This window comes from Mirounga leonina, unplaced genomic scaffold (genome assembly GCF_011800145.1).
Source record: "Mirounga leonina isolate KUSES-001 unplaced genomic scaffold, KU_Mleo_1.0 Mir_173, whole genome shotgun sequence".
Taxonomy (NCBI): domain Eukaryota; kingdom Metazoa; phylum Chordata; class Mammalia; order Carnivora; family Phocidae; genus Mirounga; species Mirounga leonina.
In genome coordinates, this window is record NW_023270447.1 from 76,463,152 (window position 1) to 76,481,283 (window position 18,132).

Genomic DNA, 18,132 nt, shown 5'->3' on the forward strand with positions numbered 1-18,132 from the left:
CCCCTGGGGAGACCAGAATAGAACTTGACGAGAGCAGAACTGGAAAAGGAATCCGGCTTTATAGACACCACGCTGGAAGCCTGTATATGATTTGTGACCCTCTCCCCTGGATGGGCTAGACAGATCTGGCCCATTGCTGGCCCCCTTGCCCCACACCCCTGCTTTCTGACAACATGCAGACCACTCTACCCTTATCCTTTTGTTGGCTTGTCCTTATGTGATCTAGCTCATGATGTGATACCTTTTTTTTCCCTAAGACTGTAGCTGCTTTTACATAATCACACCTCTTATTGGCTAGTTCTTGCTGACATATAGAAGGCACCTCATCCTTAAAAATAAAGTATATGAATAACAATTCCTACCATTTATTAAGTACTCCATTGCTACGCACTGGGTTAAACGCTCTACATATATTATCCCATTGAATTTTTATTTATTTTTTTTAAAGATTTTATTATTTATTTGAGAGAGAGAGGGATAGAGCACAAGTAGGGGGAGCAGCAGAGAGAGAGGGAGAAGCAGGCTTCCCACGGAGCAGGGAGCCCGATGCGGGGCTCAATCCCAGGACCCTGGGATCATGACCTGAGCCAAAGGCAGACGCTTAACTGACTGAGCCACCCAGGCGCCCCCCACTGAATTTTTATAACAACCTTGCAGGTTGGGTAGCTTCAGCCACATCTTACAGAGGAGGAGCTCTGGCTCAGAGAGGCTAAAGAGCTCACCAGTAACCACATAGCTGGTCGGTGAACCTAGTTAGTTCATCTGATCTTGAACGCAGCACCTTGCAATTTTGTTTACAGCTGGGCCTCTCTATTGCACATTTATTCCTCTTATTTCCATTTCAGAGTGATAGATCCTGCCCTTGACCCCATAGGCTGTGGTCTGTTCTTATCCCCGGAGTCCAGAATTCCCACTTTACCTCTCAGGATGTCTGGGAGGGTCACAGAGCAACATCCCAATATCTTGATATTGGAAAGGACTCTCACCCCATTTCCAATTTTTACAGATAAGGAAGCTAAGGCATCTTCGTGCAGTGCCTGTGAGGAGAGCTTTGTAGGTGTACATGACAAGCCTGTTTCCCACTGAGTAGCTGTGTGACCTTGGTCAAGGCACTTAGCCTCTCTGACACTCAGCTTCATTATTCCTGAGAGGGGAGTATCTCTGGCCCTCTCTGTTTGGTGCGATATCAGAGGTAAAGCACACCACACAGGGCAAACAGTAGGAGCTTAATAACTGCTGGCTACTGTTCTCAGTACGGAGTAGCCCAGAGACGGTCGTGCAGCAGAGAGAAGGCTTCTCAGCATGCTGGCGGCTGAGGCAGACCTCTAACACCCCACATTCCAGGGTGGTTTCCATTACTTCCTCCTGCCTTCCCATGCGTGAAATGGCACATGGGAATGTTCCAAGCCCCCGTCCTACCCCGCCAGAGGAGCGGTGGTGTTCCCCCACCAGTAGGCATTCTGGTCCTGTCTTCTCCCAGGAGGAGCAACGGGACTATCACCTGACGGGGGACAGGGCATCACTGAAGTGGGAAGCTGACCCAGGGAGGCCCAAGCCTCACGGGCTGGAAGTGGAAGCTCCAGGGATTCCCGGGGTTCACAGCAATTGCCAGGGTTCCTGGCAGCCGGTGATCAGCACCCCACACTGAAGCCACCCGGGGGAACAGAAGGAGGGTGGCCTGGAGAGTCAAAACCCCTGGAGAACACAAATCGCCAGTTTTAGCAAAAATCCCAACTACGGCCTCCTTAACCCGCCCCCCCCCCCGCCCCCAGTCCCACTGGGGCTGGTGACAGGAAGTGTGTCATGCCAAGAACTGGCTGCGCCCATCCCGAGGGTGCGGGACCACAGGGAGAAGGCTCCACACTAAAGCCCTTAGTCGTCCTTCTGCTTCCCCTTTAGAAGGGGTGGTGCCACACAGGCTCCATCCCAAGCAAGGTCTTCCTAACACCCAGCCTGTTACCTTTGTAGGGGGGCAGGCCCCTCCCATTGCCACCTCCCTCCCTCTGCCTCCGCCCAGAGCCCCCTGCCAGGGAGGGCCAGAGAGGCCCATTTAGAAGGCTCTGCTCTGGCCTTGCTCTGGCCACGGCCTTCCCCACACGATGAAGAAGAGTCTGTAGGTCCAAATGCACAGGTCCCCCTAGAGCCTGTGACCTCCCTTCTAGCCCACACTCTGGGTACCTGGGACCCTGAAATTCCCTGTACAAATGCCCTGAGCCTGTGTCCAGTCTAACGGATCTGTTCCTTGCATCCTTTCTCCAGAGAGGAGATCCTCTGTTGATGTGCAGAGCCTCAGTCCTAAGGGTGGCCAGTAGGCAGCTATGTGTTGAGGGGCATGGATGAACTTGGCCGTGTGGGCCGGGGAGTCCACATGCATGTGCACGGTGGGCAGAGAGGGAATGGAGCTGCGGTGGGCCAGGGGACCATGGCAGGCTCTCCCTGCCCCTCCACATTTCAGCATGAGACCCCAAGGAGTCCAAGAATTCAAAACTCAAACCTGGCCTTCCAGGTTGTGATGAAAAGTATATCTGTCAGGATGGGAACATACAACATATGCTACTGTGTGTAGGAATATGATTTATAAATCCTGGAAATTTAGCCGTCTAGTATGCGGCCCTCTAATTGTGCTCCTGACCCAGCCCCGCCCATGCTGGGGGCAGGAGAGGCCTTCCCGAGCCTGGCCCGAGAGGGCAAGGAGGAAAAGCACCCAGCCCACAGCATCCACACGGGATTGGGCCCAGACCAGATCCCGGCCTCAGTCTCCCTGCTCTGGCCCCTGTGCTCCCCCAGATCGGATGTGGACATACTCCTTCTCAGGCGCCTTCCTGTTCTCCATGGGCTTCCTCGTCGCCGGGCTCTGCTACCTGAGCTACAGATACATCACCAAGCCGCCTCCGCCTCCCAACTCCCTGGTGAGCAGTTGCACCTGGGGCAGGAGAGAGAGATCCGGGGGTTGGGGGGGGTGAAGAACCCCAAAGCAGCAGGGGATATGGGCCCAGGGACCCCTGGCTCTTCCTGAAGGGCAGGGATAAGCACACAGTGCAGAAAATTAGGCCTCGTTTCTCCTCTCCAACCTAAAGTCTACAAAGACATGGCCCAGCAGGGTGTATCGGAGAAGGGTAGGTGACCGGAATAGTGGGCTTGGAATAGAAACCCACGCAACTTGAAAGCATCCATGTCCAGGCAGGTAACATAGGACCTGAGACCACAGGCCTCTGCGAGGGGCCGAGGAGGGGTGGGCGCTTTGGGGAGCCCTGGGGCTCACGCCCTGTCGATGTGGGCAGCCAAGTACTGCCGCCTGGGAACGCGGGCCAGTGTTGCCAGGTCCTCGAAGCCCTGTATAAACCTCCCAAGTCCCACTGGCAGCCCCAATATGGCAGCCAGCCCTGGCTCAGTGCTAAAGTAGCAGGGTCTGCTGCTGCAGAGGCCTGATCTGACCGGTCTGGGGCTCTAGGAGCTGGCTCTTGTTTACTGTGTGAGGGACAGGGGAGTCTGAGGGCATTTAGCTCAATGTCAAAGCCCGCATGAACCATTTCCTATAAAACTCTCCCAGCTTCCCCTTATCCCCTATCCTTTCACGCCTGGCCCCCTCCATCGGGCTCTTCAGGGTCCGTGAGTGAGGAGCAATGTGGGCCACCACCTCGAGAGTGTAGCCCAAGGCAACCTCCAACCTGAGTCATCTACTTCCCGGATTATCTACCTTCTAGAGAAGCCACAGGCTAAATCTCTCTCCTGGGGATAACCCAGACTTTAGAAGTGGCTCTCACCTAAAGGGCTGGGAGCCCTGTCCCTTCAGGGAGGCCCAGGACTTAGAGGAATCTCTGGAAAGCCAAGGGGATGTGCGGCATGTGCATTTTGAGAAGTCCCCTAGGTGGTCTACCCCCTCCCCCCCACCTCCCCATGGAGGACCCCAACCATCCACGGCCCCCTCAGGGAGCTTAGAACGTGCTCTAACGGGTGGACTGTTGCTGTCCTGCACAGAATGTCCAGCGAGTACTGACCTTCCAGCCTCTGAGGTTCATCCGGGAGCACGTGCTGATCCCTGTCTTTGACCTGAGCAGCCCCAGCAGTCTGGCCCAGCCCGTGCAGTACTCCCAAGTCAGGGTCTCCGGGCCCAGGGAGCCCCCGGCAGCCCCACCACTGCACAGCCTGTCTGAGATCGCCTATCTCGGGCAGCCAGACATCTCCATCCTCCGGCCCTCTGGAGTGCCACCTCACCAGACGCTCTCCCCACTGTCCTACGCACCCCAGGCTGCCCCCGAAGTCAGGCGCCCCTCCTATGCACCTCAAGTAACCCCCGAAGCTAAACCTCCATTCTACACTGCACAGGCCATGTCTGAGGTCCAGCCTTCCTCCTATACCCCTCAGACCACTCCAGACTGCTGGCCTTCCTATGGGACCTGTGGGGAAGGCTCTGGCAGAGACTCCCCACCTGTGACACTCTCTAGTCCCAAACACCTCAGGACTAAAGGTCAGCTCCAGAAAAAGGCACCAGCTGGAACCTATATCCCAGATGGCCTTTCTCTGCAAGGGGTGACCTCCTCGGATATGGAGGACCCCCAAGAAGCAAATTTCTTCCAGCAGCATCTGGGAGTTCACACGGACAGAGTACCTGACCCCAGTGTGCTACACAGAGGGGAACCAGGGACACCATCGTGCCTAAAGGATCAGCTCCCCCTCCTCTCTTCTGTCCAGATCGAGGGCCACCCGGTATCCCTCCCTTTGCACACTCCTTCCCTCTCATGTTCCCCCACAGACCAGGAACCAAGTCCCTGGGGCCTGTTGGAGTCCCTCGTGTGTCCCAGGGACGAGGGTCCCATGTCTGAGATGGAGGCCCTGAGCCCAGCCTCTCAGGCCTCGGACCTGGAGCAGGCCACAGAACTGGACTCTCTCTTCAGAGGCCTGGCCCTGACCGTGCAGTGGGAGGCCTGAGCAGAGAACAGGGCAAGCCTGGGGCTTCCTCCTCGTCCCCACCCAAGCTCACATCGTTGGCCATCGCTCCCACACCCAACCTTGCTGCACGCTCTGCAGCCCCGCCTCAGGGGAGTTCCCTTGAAAGAACCAAAGGAAAGAGGGACCGGGGGCCCCTGCCACGGCTGAGCTATGGTTGGAGCAAAACGGCATGATGAGGACTCCAGCCAGAGGAGTTCCGGGTGTGCATCATGTGCAAATGAGCTCTGCGGGGCAGGAGGGGATAGTCAAGTGCCGGGAGTTAATGCAGGGAGACTTCACGGAATCCAGCTCCCCCAGCTTCTGAGATGCTGGACACAAAGTTCTCCACCCCACTCCTGGCCAGTTTCATGATCTAGTTCGACAGAGAGTGAGGTCTCTACCTCCTCTGTGGTTCCCATATCCTGAAAAATGGAGCCTGGAAAGGACGCCTCACAGCAGCCTGGGCCAAACCAGAACAACCTGCACTTCTGCCAAGGCCAGAGGTAGCGCGACGGCAAGACTCCAGAGAGGGGTGTGGCCTGGGGCTCAGGTCCACCCAAGCCGCTGTCAGAAATCACACCATCTCAACTTCTCTCCTCTGCTAGAGGCTTGACCGCGGGTGAAACGCAGGTCCTCCCGTGAGGGAGAACACACAAGCCTTTTCTGCCGGCAGAAGCTGCAGACCCTCTCCTGAGAGCGGGGTTCCTAAGGAACGGGGGTCCATGTGGCCCACAAGAAAGAGCACGCACTTCACAACTTTGAAAACTCAGCCTTGGGCTCAGCTCATCTGGGTTGAAATTTCTGCCTTACCACTTACCAGCTGTATGACTTCAAGCAAATGAATCAGTGCTCAAAACATCAGTTTCTTCATCTGTAAAATGGGGATTGTAACACGGACTCCACGGGGTTGTGGTGAGGATGACATGAATAATATCTATAAAGTACTTAATAGTGCCTGGCACATGGGCAGTGCCCAGTCAATGGTAGCTACATCCTGTTGTGATTTTTTTGTAATCGGGCTGCACAGTGAGTGACCCACTCCCCCAATTCAGGGTGGCTTCACATGGGGCGTTTTCTCATGGGCTCGAATTATCCTGATTTTCTCAGAATTGCTCTAGGCCAGGCCAGAGGGGCTGGACTACCTGGGGGAGGTGGAGGGATGGCAGGGCCTTCTGGAAACAGGGTCCAAAGACAAATGGAGCCTTCCCTGTAGAGGGAAGTTGTTTGGGAGTGCGGTGGCATTCCCAGAAGGTCTCCTCCCCCACACCTCAGCAGAACCAGTGCGGAGCTCGGTGCTCGGTGCTCACGGTGCTTGGTGCTTGGTGCTCACTCGCTTGCCCTTCTGCCCCTGGGGCCGCTGCTCCATAAGGAAATGGCTCCTTGCTCATGCTTGTAGCATGCTGGCCTGTCCTTTGTATCATTCACCTCTCAGGTGACCCTAGGATGAGATAACCAAGGTCCAGAGAGGAGAAGGCACCCAGCTCGGGGCCCCCCACTGAAGCCGGGACACGGCTGGAGCTCAAACCCAGCATCTCTGTCCTCATCATGAGGAGGAGCTTCCCACACTGGTGTGGATTCTCAGAGATGAGATGGAGGGGGCGTAAGGAAGGGGGCCCCCGATGGGGTCCTTAAGGGGCCAGGTCCTGTCATCACCCTGTTATCCCAAAGCCTGTTCTGAGAAGCAGGATCAAAGTCTTGCCTCAGCATGACCTTCCCGAGTATACAATGTCCTCCGTTCTCTGCACCCAGATGTGTCTCCCTCCTCTTCCCCCCCACCCCCACAACACAGCACCAGCTGGTGGTGTTCTTATCTGTTTGTCATTAATAGTTAACATCTCTTCAGGGTCACTGGTCCAGACCCAATCTCTCCATAACAGAGGGGTGGGCCACCCTCCTGACCTCCTCGGCCCGCTCTCTCAGCAGCCACTAAGTGGCCCCCGTGATTACTCCCCTCCCCCCACACTGCAAACAAGTCTGCTTCCTGTCACTTGGGGTGAACTTGGCCAAAGGTTGATTATCTTCACCTTGTTCAATAATGAGAAACAACTTAACAGCCGGACTGTTCTCACCAGGTAAGTGGGACAGGGAGTCACAGAGATATGTTTTTTTAAGGCCATAAAAGGGCTGTGAAGCTCTCTAAGCTCCTCGGGGTGACAGACAGATGTCCCAACTACTCCATGACCCTCTGAGGGTGGAGTCTGAGTGCCTGAGGAGAGAGAGGAATGGCTCTGAGCCCTGTGAACCTCCACAGGTTGCCCGGGCCCCACTGAGGGGCAGGCCCCAGGTCTCCGGCCTCCCAAGCAGGCAGCCCAGGCCCGCACATAGGGCTGGAAGCAGCTAGAAGGCAAAGGGTCTGAGGGCCCCTGGAGCTGGGCTGAGGCATTGGCCTCCCTGAGTGTCCTAGGCCCTGATGTCATTACCAGGAATCTGCATAGCCTGCCGACCTCACCCAGCCAGGGAGTCTTCGCAGCAGAGCCCAGCCCTGGAGTAAACAAACAGGTGTGGGGGCAGGGAGCCATATGAGCAGCAATAAGGAGGAGCTCAGCCATGTCGCTTGGCGGTTTACTTACTTGACCACTCATCCTCCTGGTAAACTGCCATGATACTTTGTATTATTGATATTTTGCAAGGGAGGAAAATGTGGCTCAGAGAGGTTACTTGCCCAAGTTGGTTTCCTAAACTTGCCTCATCGTGAGAATCCCCTGGGAACTTATTAACAACGCAGCTTCCCCAGCCCCGTCAAGGCTTGCTACATCCACGGCTCCTGGGGAATCTGTATATCTAATAAACACCTTTGGGGCTGCCTCTCAGGCAGGTGGAGAGAACAAGGTCCTCATACCAACAGTTTCCCTGCGCATAGCTTCAAATCAACCTCCCAGGCGTCACCCTCATTCCAGCCCCTGGATGGGGGTGTGGGGCAAGGCTACTCAGGTGGTATTTCCACCTGCGAAGTCCGCAGACCTCTGGCCTCCCACCTCCCAGGTCCAAGGAACATACAGGGGTTGCCTGAGTTCCCACCCAGAGGTTAGGGCCCATGGGACTGGAGCTCCTGCAGGGTCCCAGAGGCTGGATCCCTCTGTGCCCCTCCCAGTTCTGAGCGTCAGCCTGAACAAGGAGGCTAGGACCACGTGTCACTGTCAAGGCTGGTGCCCACCCCGTTGCTGTCCCCACCCTCCATTCCAGAAAGTGAGACAGAAACTATCAGCGGGGGCAGGAATGGCCTCAGGTGCTGTGGCTGGAGGGTCATAGTCCTGAGAGCCTAGCCCCCACACTCAGCCCCTGGGCTGCTCAAGCCCATTTTCCTTTCCCACTCTCAGGAGGAAGTGGATAAGGAAGACACATTTTGACCTGTAAGTCTGAGAAGAACAGTCAGCGGAATTAACTGAGCGGGGAGAGGGACAGCGGGAGGGAGGGGAGAGAAGCAGGGAGAAAGGAGGTGTTGGGAGAAAGCACTGGGCCAGACAGCGCTCCCCTTGGCCACCAGGTGAAGCCCATCGGCCAAACACAATTCAGCTGCTGCCTGAACAAGTAGCGTGGAAGTTCAGGGTGTTGGGTACGTGAATTTAAACAACTGTCCTTAATGTTCATACATCCAGGGAAGGCAATAAAAGGGAGAAGAAGAGAAGAAAGGAGAAAAAGAAGGAAATACGGAGGGTATTAGCCATGATGAGCCAGGTACTGTACCAGGCAATTTATACATTTTAACCTCATTTGAATCTCACAACCACTCTGCAGGATAGGTATTCATTCATTCATTCATTCATTCATTCTTCAACAAGCATATATCAAGGGGCTGGTCCTATGCCAGGCACAGTTCTCGGGGCTAGCGATACAGTGGACAAGACAGGCAGGCGAGCTTCCTGTTGTTTCAGAACTTACCTCCAACTCACCAGTAAAGAAACTGAATTAGCCCAGAGGGGAGGCCAGGGTCCCTCCATTAGTGAGAGCAGGGGCCAGAGGTTGAGATTTAAGCCGAGGTTTGTGTAATTCCAGGTCTCACCTCTGCTCAGCCTCATGACCTGCGGAGTCGGCGTGTGCACTTTAAGGCACACCCAGACCTCCCCGAGGCGATGCCCCAGTGAGGAGTGAGGGCATCCCTGGGGTGAATGGGAATCCCACACACAGAGGGAGGGTAGGCTCTCAGCATCTCTAGTGCTGCCGAGTTATCAGTGGAGTTCCCGTCTAGCAGGTGTCTGCGGGTAGCCAGGCATTCTGCGCAGGCTTCACATTCCCTAATCGAATCTTCTCAATCTCACTGCAAGGCCAGCATCGTTGAGCCCACTGTACAGATAACAGAGGTGGAATGGTGACGTGACTTACCCAAGGTCCTACAGCTAGTAAGTGGTGGCCCCTCCACCAGGCTGCCTTGAATGGGGTTACAGGACCAGTTTAAGTGTCTATCTCCTGCTGGTTTGGAAGCCCACACCACCCTGCTGTATGTACAAATTCACACTCACATCTCACGGAGAATGTATACATGTGGGTCTTGGAAAGCCCTTCTGAGGTTGGCTCGATACAAGATGGAAGAGAGACACCAAATGTTCTCCCCCAAAAGATGCTTCTAACACTGCCGCCAGGGAGGAAGGGGGACAAGCAGGAAAGCTTAGAAAAGGGGTTTCAAATAGGGCAGGAGACTAAGATTTTAGCTGAAGAGCTCATTTGCATTCTCCCTCTCCCCCTCCCCCTTCCTCCCTCTTTCTCTCTCTCTCTTGAGAGTAGGCCCTGAGATGCTAGGAAGAGTGACAGGCCTGGTGTTGCTGGCCCCCCTGAGGCCCCAGGAGGAGGCGAGGGAGGGGAGCTGTGCTCTCTGGACCAGAGCTTGCACCCCCTTTCCTCAAACCTGCTCAACCCCTGAGACCTGGCTCAGGTGTACCTTCCTGATCGCATCCCCCCGCCCCCTGCGGTAACTGCCTGTCTCCCCACCTAAATTTTTTTTTTTTTAAGATTTTATTTATTTATTTATTTGAGAGAGAGAGACTGAGAGAGAGAGCACATGAGAGGGGGGAGGGTCGGGAGGGTCAGAGGGAGAAGCAGACTCCCTGCCGAGCAGGGAGCCCGATGCAGGACTCGATCCCGGGACTCCAGGATCATGACCTGAGCCGAAGGCAGTCGCTTAACCAACTGAGCCACCCAGGCACCCTCCCCACCTAAATTAAAACTTCCTCCACACCATGGGTGTTATTCCCTTCTGCCTGCAAAGGGTGGGTGTGAATGAACGTGGGGGGAAAAACTGAGGTACAGGAGGGGCTGTGGCAAAGGCTGGGAAGATGGAGCGGCCACACAGGAACCCCGAGAAATGCCGCCAGTGAAGGAAGAGGTAGCCCCCCTCTCCTGCCCAGGCCACGCCCCATACATACACAGGGCCTGGCATGAGAAGCAAGCTGCTTCCATTTTCGCCAGTGATATGGGACAAGCACCAAACACTCGTTTTAGGTCACATTCCTTCCACTGTCTTCACGAAGAGCGTCCAGCCTCACAGTTCCACGGTTCACAGGGGGATCAGATCAGAGACTCTGGGTGTCTGCCCCAAGGTGCCAGTCCGAACCCCAGCAGCAGGGAGAACCACCCCGTATCTGCTTTCCCTCCAACCAGGCCTGAGCTGTCACCTTTCTACTTCAGTTGGGGGTGGGGAGGTGGGGTCTAGAATTAGGCAGAAGGGCTCACCCTGAGGAAGGAGCCGTGTGCAGAGGCAGGGGTGGGGGTGGGGACGGCTCCACCTGTTGCTGCCGCCTGAGCCTGAGCGAGGCTGGCCTGACAGGACAGCCCCTCCTCTCTGCCCCCCCTTCCCCATAGTTCCCATCCATTGTCATCAACTGTCTCAGCGCTGCTATATTTAAGGCCCATGCAAGCTCCAGGATCACATTCTTCTCCCAGTCCCTGCTGAGCCCAGGGCAAGAAGAAGCCAAGGTCCCTCTTATCCTCTAGGATCTTCTCCCCAGAGACGCCTAAGTGGGTACAGCTGTTTCTGTGAGTCACCTCCAGGGATCGGGGTGGGGAGGGACACCTTCAGAAAGCGAGACCCTCAGCTTTCCATTACGAAGTGGGGTGTGTGTGTGTGTGTGCGTGTGTGTGTATGTGTGTGTTGGGGAAGGAGCCTGGAGGATTTGGAAAGAGAAAGTACACACGTACCTAGGTAGCACCCCGAGTGACAATGGGAGGGCACTCTGGCGACCCTTGCCCCCTTCACTGTTCTGTGTGGCCCTTGGTCATCTGTGCCGAGCCCTCTGGGATATGAAAGCTGCTTGAGAGACGGTCGGGGACGCCTGCAAAGTGGAAGGGCCCGGGGTGAACTGGCAGGCCCGGCAGAGCGAGAGCAGTGCTGGCTGAGCCTGTTGGCCCACCGGGCAGCCAGGGAAACGGAGGAAGCCCTCAAGGCCTAAAGCTCAGGGCCAGGAGGGCACGCGTCCAGCCCGGGCTCACTGGCAGGAAACCGAGGCCCGGAGAGGGAAGGGGCGGCCTCAGCCGCTCTGTGGCAGGGTCAGAATTCTGGACTCAGAAGCTGGTGGAGCACGGCCGGCCCCTGGGACCCAGCTTTCCGTCATCGGGCTCTGCCAGTCACTCAGCCGCTGTGCCCTTCTCTTTCCCTCCTGAGGAAGGGGCGAGGCCTCCTGGCCCCTGGTCTCTGGGGGTGCCCGTCAGAGGGCCTGGTGGGAAAGCAGACCGGGGCTCAGGAGAAAAGGGGAGGCCATGCCGTGCGACCCATGGCCCAGGCCTTGTACCCCCCGGCAGAGGGCAGGGGGGCAGGCCCACACCCCGCCGACCCCTCCCCACCGGGCACACGTGGTGCTGCACTCCCATTGCTGCTTAATCCTGAGCCTCAGTCAGTGCTTTAAAAAGACTTGATGGCTCATCTGCTAAAGCTGGGGGGGTCTGGTTGCAGGAGGCCCAAGAGGTCAGGGATGGGTGCCAGTCACCCACACACATACACACACACACACACACACACACACACCCGCCACGGTGCTAATCAGGAACAGAGCATCCGGGGAAGCAAGCCAGCAGCTGACGCCAGGGAACGTTCCTCAGCTGCTGGGGCCAGGGCCACAGTGTCCCAGGAGAGCTGGGGGAGGGGGCCTCCCCACCTGGGTTGGTACCCAGAGCTGTCCTCTGGGGCTGTGGGGAAGGAGGCACAGAATGAGCATGGGCCAGTCATTCTCTGGGTGCAAGCAGACCTGTTCCTCAGGAGGGGCCTGATGGGAAGCCCAAAGCGTAACTGTCCCGTTAATGTTTGGCTCAGGTCATCTGGAGGAGGCCAAGGAGGTTTGGGGGCAGCCTTTGGTCCCGGCTAACACTCTGCAGTAATCCAGATCACTGAAAGGGAGCACACTTTCAGGAACTAGAAGGGGTAAATGCCCACTGAGATTGGCCCTCAGTAGCCTGAGCCCCCTGACACCCCAGAACAGGCCCACCAGGCCAAGGTGCTCTGATGAGGTCAGCGGGCCCATCTGCCATGGCATGGACTTAGAGAAGCGGTCCTTCAGTGGCCGTGTGCACACCCAGGTCAGAAGACGACACACACACGTTCCGCCGCTGCCAGGAGGACCTTCAGGGAGGCTGGGGCCAGGGACGACCTCAGGTCTAAGCCCGGCAAGGACCCTCCCGGGTCAGAGGCCTGCCCCCCAGAACTCCCACCTGAAGGAAGTGTGGAAGCCACTCCAGGGATTCCACCAAGCGTCCTGAAGCCTCGGCATCAGAGGGGCCCTCAGAGACCAGTGGGGACACCAAGGCCCAGATCAGGGAAAGAACTTCGTGCGAGAGCCCAAACCAGCTCGATCCCGGGCCTCCCACTCTCCCCGCCTCTCCGTATCCAGGGATTCACTCCCCGATCCCTGCGGCTCCTCCACACCAACTGAATCCAACCCTGACTGGGCACCACCTATGGCCCAGACCTGAGCCTCGGGAATACAAAGGGGGATCACTCCGTTGTGATCCCCTTATGAGAAGAAAGGCCCACTGTGTGCCCAGCCATAGCCAAGGCCTGGCCTTGAGTAGACACGTGTCATAGATGTCAAGAGAGCTCAGAGTCGGGGACCACTCATGGTCCCACCCCCAACCAGCTGGGTGACCTTGGGCAAGCACGTTCCCTCCTCATCTGTAAAACAGGATGATAATGGGCTGACACATTAAACACTCACTGTTGTTACTTTTTTTTTTTTTTTAAGATTTTATTTATTTATTCATGAGACAGAGAGAGAGAAGCAGAGGGAGAAACAGGCTCCCAAGGAGCAGGGAGCCCGACGCGGGACTCGATCCCAGGACCCTGGGATCAAGACCTGAGCCGAAGGCAGACGCTTAACCATCTGAGCCACCCAGGCGCCCCTAACTGTTGTTACTTTTAATTCACTTATAGTCTTGTTGGGAGAGGGAAGATGTCCAAATACGAAATAATTACATAGGAGGAGGTGTTTTCTGAATCAGAGCTAGACTTCGGAGTGCACACAGAAAAGCATAAAAAGGATTAAAGGAGGGAAAATTCTAGGCGGATGGTAGTTTTTCGGCAGGGTTACTTAGAAAAACCATGCTAATGTCTAATGCTTCCATGGCACTTCCTATGCTCCAAGCACTCTTCCAACCTTGACAACCACCCCAGAAAGCCAGTAGACCCATTTTACAGGTGAGGAAACTAAGTCACAGAGTCTCGCCCAAGGGCACACACTTATAAGCTGGAATGAGAAGCGGGACCACGCCCAGAGTCTCCGCGCCCCACGGTTGTGCTAACTGAGGCAGTCTCGGCTTGGGCTGTGGAGCCTGAGTGGGGCTAAGCAGGCCGGAAGGAGGGAAAGGTTTCCCTCAGAGTAGCAACCAGCGCAGGCAAAGGCTCAGAGGTAGGGCTGGGTGGGCATGCGCAGGAGGAGGGAGGACATCTGCCCATTTGAGTCAGAAAGCCCTTGGACACCACAGTGTTGGATCGCTCATCACCTGAGAAGCGAAGGCCCAGAGAAGGGAGGGCTTTGCCCAGGTGACGGGCAAGGTGAGGGCAGAGCTGCTCCCGATGTGGGGCTGCGCTCACGCAGCTGCAGGGTGCAAGGAGTGGTGCATTAGCCGGGCTCAGAGTGCGAAGCCTGCCTCTGTCCCGTCGGCCAGGTCCCTGCCGTCCCCAGCCTCCATGCTCCCGTCTGCTCCCTGGAGAGAGAACCCGCACCCCACAAGCCTCCCAGGGATGCCGAGAGGACCACATGGGGAAGGGGTGGCCAGATGCCTGGTAGAATGACCATGCACCTCGGCTTGGCAGGTTGTTGCTCTCGCAGCCATGACTCTGCCCCACAGCGCTGGAAATGTGGGGGAGCCCCGACCCCCCCAGGCCATGGAGGTCCACCGGCTAGAACACCGCCAGGAGGAGGAGCACAAGGAGGAGGGGCAGCACAGCCTGCACATGGGGTCCTCAGTGCGGAGGCGGACCTTCCGCAGCAGGTGGGATCATCAGGGACCCCACCCCGGCCACTGCCCTACCCCCTAGGGGTCCCCAGTCTGAGGGGGGAGGCATAGCCTGCTTTCTGGATAAGCCAGTCTGAGGTAAGAAGTACAGCACTGTCCTCTGGAGACCCTTCTTTCTGGAGAACCCGGTCTGAGGGCGGAGGCACAGCCCTGCTTTGTGGAGATCCCAGTCTGAGGGGGGAGGCACAGCCCTGCCCCTAGTGTCCTAAGACAGGTAGGTAGATGTTGCCTTAAGCTCAGGGACGCTGGGGCCAGATCCCCAGGCAATCCTGCACGAGCCATTAACTCCCTTTTCCTGGGGCAGCGAGCAAGACTATCAGTTCAGCGCCGCAGACTACGCCCTCGCAGCAGCCCTGGCCCTGACGGCCTCCTCCGAGACGTCTTGGTAAGTCAGGTGACCTTTTCAGAGACCACTGGGCTGAGAAAAGGCCATCCTGTCCAGTCCCTTGCCTCTACTAGGCTCCCACACTGGACTTACAGAATCTGCCCAAAGTTACACATCTAGCACAAGGGCCCAGACCACTCTCTGGCTGGGTCCCCAGGCAGTAGTGAGGGACCATCCCCAAGGGAGAGGGTGGGGGTCCACCCTTCACCGAGGGGCTTTGCGGGAGAGCAGGGGGAGCCCGCGTCCTGGGTTAGAAGGCCGGGTCCTGGCCAGTTTGAAGCAAGTCCCTGCCCTGTAAAATAGGGGGACTATTCCTGTCCACTTGGTCGTCATGAAGACAAGACGGACAAAGACTTTGTGAAAGGGCCTTGGGAACTATATCCGTAGTACTTATTATGCACCTACTGTAAGCAGGGCCCATTCGGGTATTTTGGAGGCAAGAGAGGCTTAAAAGCTGCTCTGGTCCTCAAGAACCTTAAAGTGCAGCGGGCAATGCGGGTGGGGGGGCGGGCGGCCCCGGCTGGGGCGCCCCCACGACCCCCTCTGCCGCGCAGGGAGTCCCAGCTGAGGCGCCAGACCTCCGCCGTGGAGCTGGAGGAGCGAGGGCAGAAGCGAGTGGGCTTCGGCAACGACTTCGAGAGGACCGAGATCGCCTTCCTGCGGACCCAGTGGTTACTGCGCCAGAGACGCGACCGGAAGGCGCTGAGGCGGCGGGTGAGGGCGTCTGGGGACCTGCCACCCGTCACGGGCCGCCCACCTCAGCTGCCGTCTCCTCAAGAGGCGGCCGGACAGCCCGCCAGAGTCCAGGCCCCGGTCTGGGACGGGGTCCCCCTGCCGGCGTCCCCGCCCTCCTGCTGTGTGACCTTGGGCAAGCAGCTTACCCTTCCTGAGCCTCGGTTTTCTCACCCGCAAAACACATGTGTGTGGTGTACCGACTCTCGGGGCTGAGGTGGGGATTAGACCAGACGGGGCTTGTGAAATGACCTTCCAGAAGAGCCTCAGGAAACGCTATTCCTGACAAACGTCAGGGGTCTGAAGCCGCCCTCCGTGCCCCCCCTCCCCGGGGCAGGAGAGCATAGCTAACACTCACGTGGGCTTTCTCAGTGCCCATGATTCTGCACGTACTAACTCATTTAATCCTCACCACAAGCCCCTCACCACAGGAAGGTGGGGGAATAGAATTATCATCCCCAGTTTACAGATAAGGAAACTGAGGGCTTGCCTACGGTCTCACAGGTAGGAAGTGGCAGAATCTGGCCTTGACCCCTGAGCCAGTTGCTCCAAAGCCCATGTCCTGCCCTCTGTGCCACCTTGCCGCTCAGTTAGGGGAAGGGGGGGGCTCCAGCCCATGGGGGTGTGACTCCAGGGCCTGAGGGTCAGGGGGGACGCTGACAGCAAAGATGGGGAGACGTGATTCCCCTGGTTCATGGGAATCACAGACCCCCTCCCACCTCCAGATGGAGGAGAAGTTTCGGGAGGCCAAGGAGCTGAGGGAGCTGTGTTCCGGCCGGGGGCCCTGGTTCTGGATCCCACTGCGCTCCCACGCCGTCTGGGAGTCCACCACAGTGCTGCTGACCTGTACTGTCCAGGCTTCGCCTCCGCCCCAGGTCACCTGGTAAGCCGCTGGGGCAGGAGAGAAGGGGGTCCCCACCCTGCCTCCGGGCTCTGAGCCTCCAGGGTTAAATGAGTGCGAGTTCTTGGCAGCCCAGCCCAGCCCGTCCCTTCTCCGAGCCTGCTTCCTCCCCCAGAAGTTCTCGCTGCCTTAGAAAAGCTGCAACCACGCAGACCCTGAGCTCTGCCCACCCCCCAGAGAGAGCAGCAGCTGCTGCGAGGCTCGGCTGAGTTATTCTTAGCCTCCTCCCCGCCAGCCTGGGGCAGGAAGACGGGGCCACTGGCGAGCCAGCACTTGTAAAAGTCCGATTCTGGGGGCAGAAGGCAGCTGCTCTGAGCTGGGCGTTGGAAGATGATGGTGGGAGGCAGGGCAGGGGGCCGAGGAGCAGGACGGGAGGTGGGGAGGGCGGGGGGGCCCCAGTGAGGACCTCAGACCTGGAGTGGGAGCCCTGTGTCCAGACCTAGCTCTCTCCACTAACGCACACCTCAGCCTCTCTGGTCCTGCTTCCGGTTTCCCGTTCTGTAAAATGGGTTGAAGGCCTCCTGCCCAGCCTGCATGTGGTGAGGATTTAATGCCCCAACTACACGGAAACCTCAGAGCTTGAAAGGTGCCGGGAAAGAAGACACCATTCCTGGGAGCATAACCATAGCAGAAGTCTAGGCCTTGCTGGCCGAGGGGATAGGAAGGGAGGGGAGGGGAGGTGGCAGGGGTCTCCTGTATGGGCTGGAGGTGGGGGCGGGCATGGCAGCCACCGGGCTCTCAGTCCTACCAGAGGGAGGCCTGTCGTTCATTCGGCTGAGCCACTGTTTACGGAGCTCCCTCTGGGGCTTAGACCCAGGGTCAGGCATGCTGGGGGACAAGGAAAGGATTTCAACAAATAGTTACCAGGAGTGTAATCTGCCCCAGGCCCAGACTCAGGCACTGAGGCAGACATAATCTCCCCTCAGAGAACTCTCAGCCCGGAAGAGAAATGTCAACATACAGAGAAGTATATTCATGGGTGCAATTTGAAATACAAGAGTAAAGATGAAGACAGTGAGGTGGCTGCCTCCCCCCAGGAGGATTCAGGAAGGTTCTCAGAGGAGGCGACACATAAGCCAGATCTTGAGGCTGAATAAGGCCATGGTCTAGTAGGGGAGAGAGGATAAGCACACAAGTGACCGAGATCACAAAGGAAAAAGCAACATCTTATCCTTGAACTCACTTTTCCTGACCCACCAGTTTCTTCTCATTTGAGCCGTGGGGCCACCCATGGCTCAGAGAGGTAGTATGACTTGTCTGAGGTCACACAGCCAGTTTGAGTCCGAATGCAAACTTGGGTCTCTCGCCTCCCAGCCATAGGTGTTCCTACCGGGCTAGAGAATAGGAAAGTGATCGTTGGGGTTGTTCTTCCTTGAGGCACTCGTAATGCCTCAGAAGTCAGAGGCAGAGAAAGCACTTAGGCCAGGAGCAATCAGGAGAGGCATGGAGGGAGCTGGCAATCAGGGCTGGTCATTGCCAGATGACATTCATTCACGAAAGTGTGCCAGGACCTGGAATTCGTGCTGGGCACTGGATTCCTGTGGGCACCGAGGCAGTCCCTGCCTGCAAGTGGCTGCTCAGGTAGGAGGACTGCTCCTGCCTGCTGGCCTGGGCTGAGGAGGAGTCAGTACCTCAGCTGTCCTGCCTGGCGGCAAAGCCCTGCCCTGCCCTGCCCTGCCCTGGCACGGGAGGCCCACAGCTAGGGCATTCCAGGGAGCCTCTCAGGGAAGACACTCCTATCCACCCTGCC

The 18,132-nt window shown here is 57.3% G+C and overlaps 2 protein-coding genes across 4 annotated transcripts in view; both read left to right on the forward strand.

Moving 5' to 3' along the window:
* Positions 1-5,973, forward strand: part of IL22RA1 (interleukin 22 receptor subunit alpha 1) — a 21,232-nt gene extending 15,259 nt beyond the window's left edge. Inside the window, exons 6-7 of the mRNA XM_035019487.1 lie at positions 2,788-2,909; positions 3,979-5,973. Coding sequence (XP_034875378.1) covers positions 2,788-2,909; positions 3,979-4,929 — 1,073 coding nt within the window. The 3' untranslated portion in view covers positions 4,930-5,973. The remainder of the gene's footprint in view (positions 1-2,787; positions 2,910-3,978) is intronic.
* A 4,757-nt stretch (positions 5,974-10,730) lies between these two features.
* Positions 10,731-18,132, forward strand: part of MYOM3 (myomesin 3) — a 51,012-nt gene continuing 43,610 nt past the window's right edge. For 2 of the 3 annotated variants that reach the window (XM_035019489.1, XM_035019488.1), the window contains exons 1-5: positions 10,731-10,896; positions 14,162-14,340; positions 14,669-14,749; positions 15,304-15,463; positions 16,207-16,364. In XM_035019489.1, coding sequence (XP_034875380.1) covers positions 14,180-14,340; positions 14,669-14,749; positions 15,304-15,463; positions 16,207-16,364 — 560 coding nt within the window. In that variant the 5' untranslated portion in view covers positions 10,731-10,896; positions 14,162-14,179. The remainder of the gene's footprint in view (positions 10,897-14,161; positions 14,341-14,668; positions 14,750-15,303; positions 15,464-16,206; positions 16,365-18,132) is intronic. The other variant, XM_035019490.1, reaches the window with a different exon arrangement.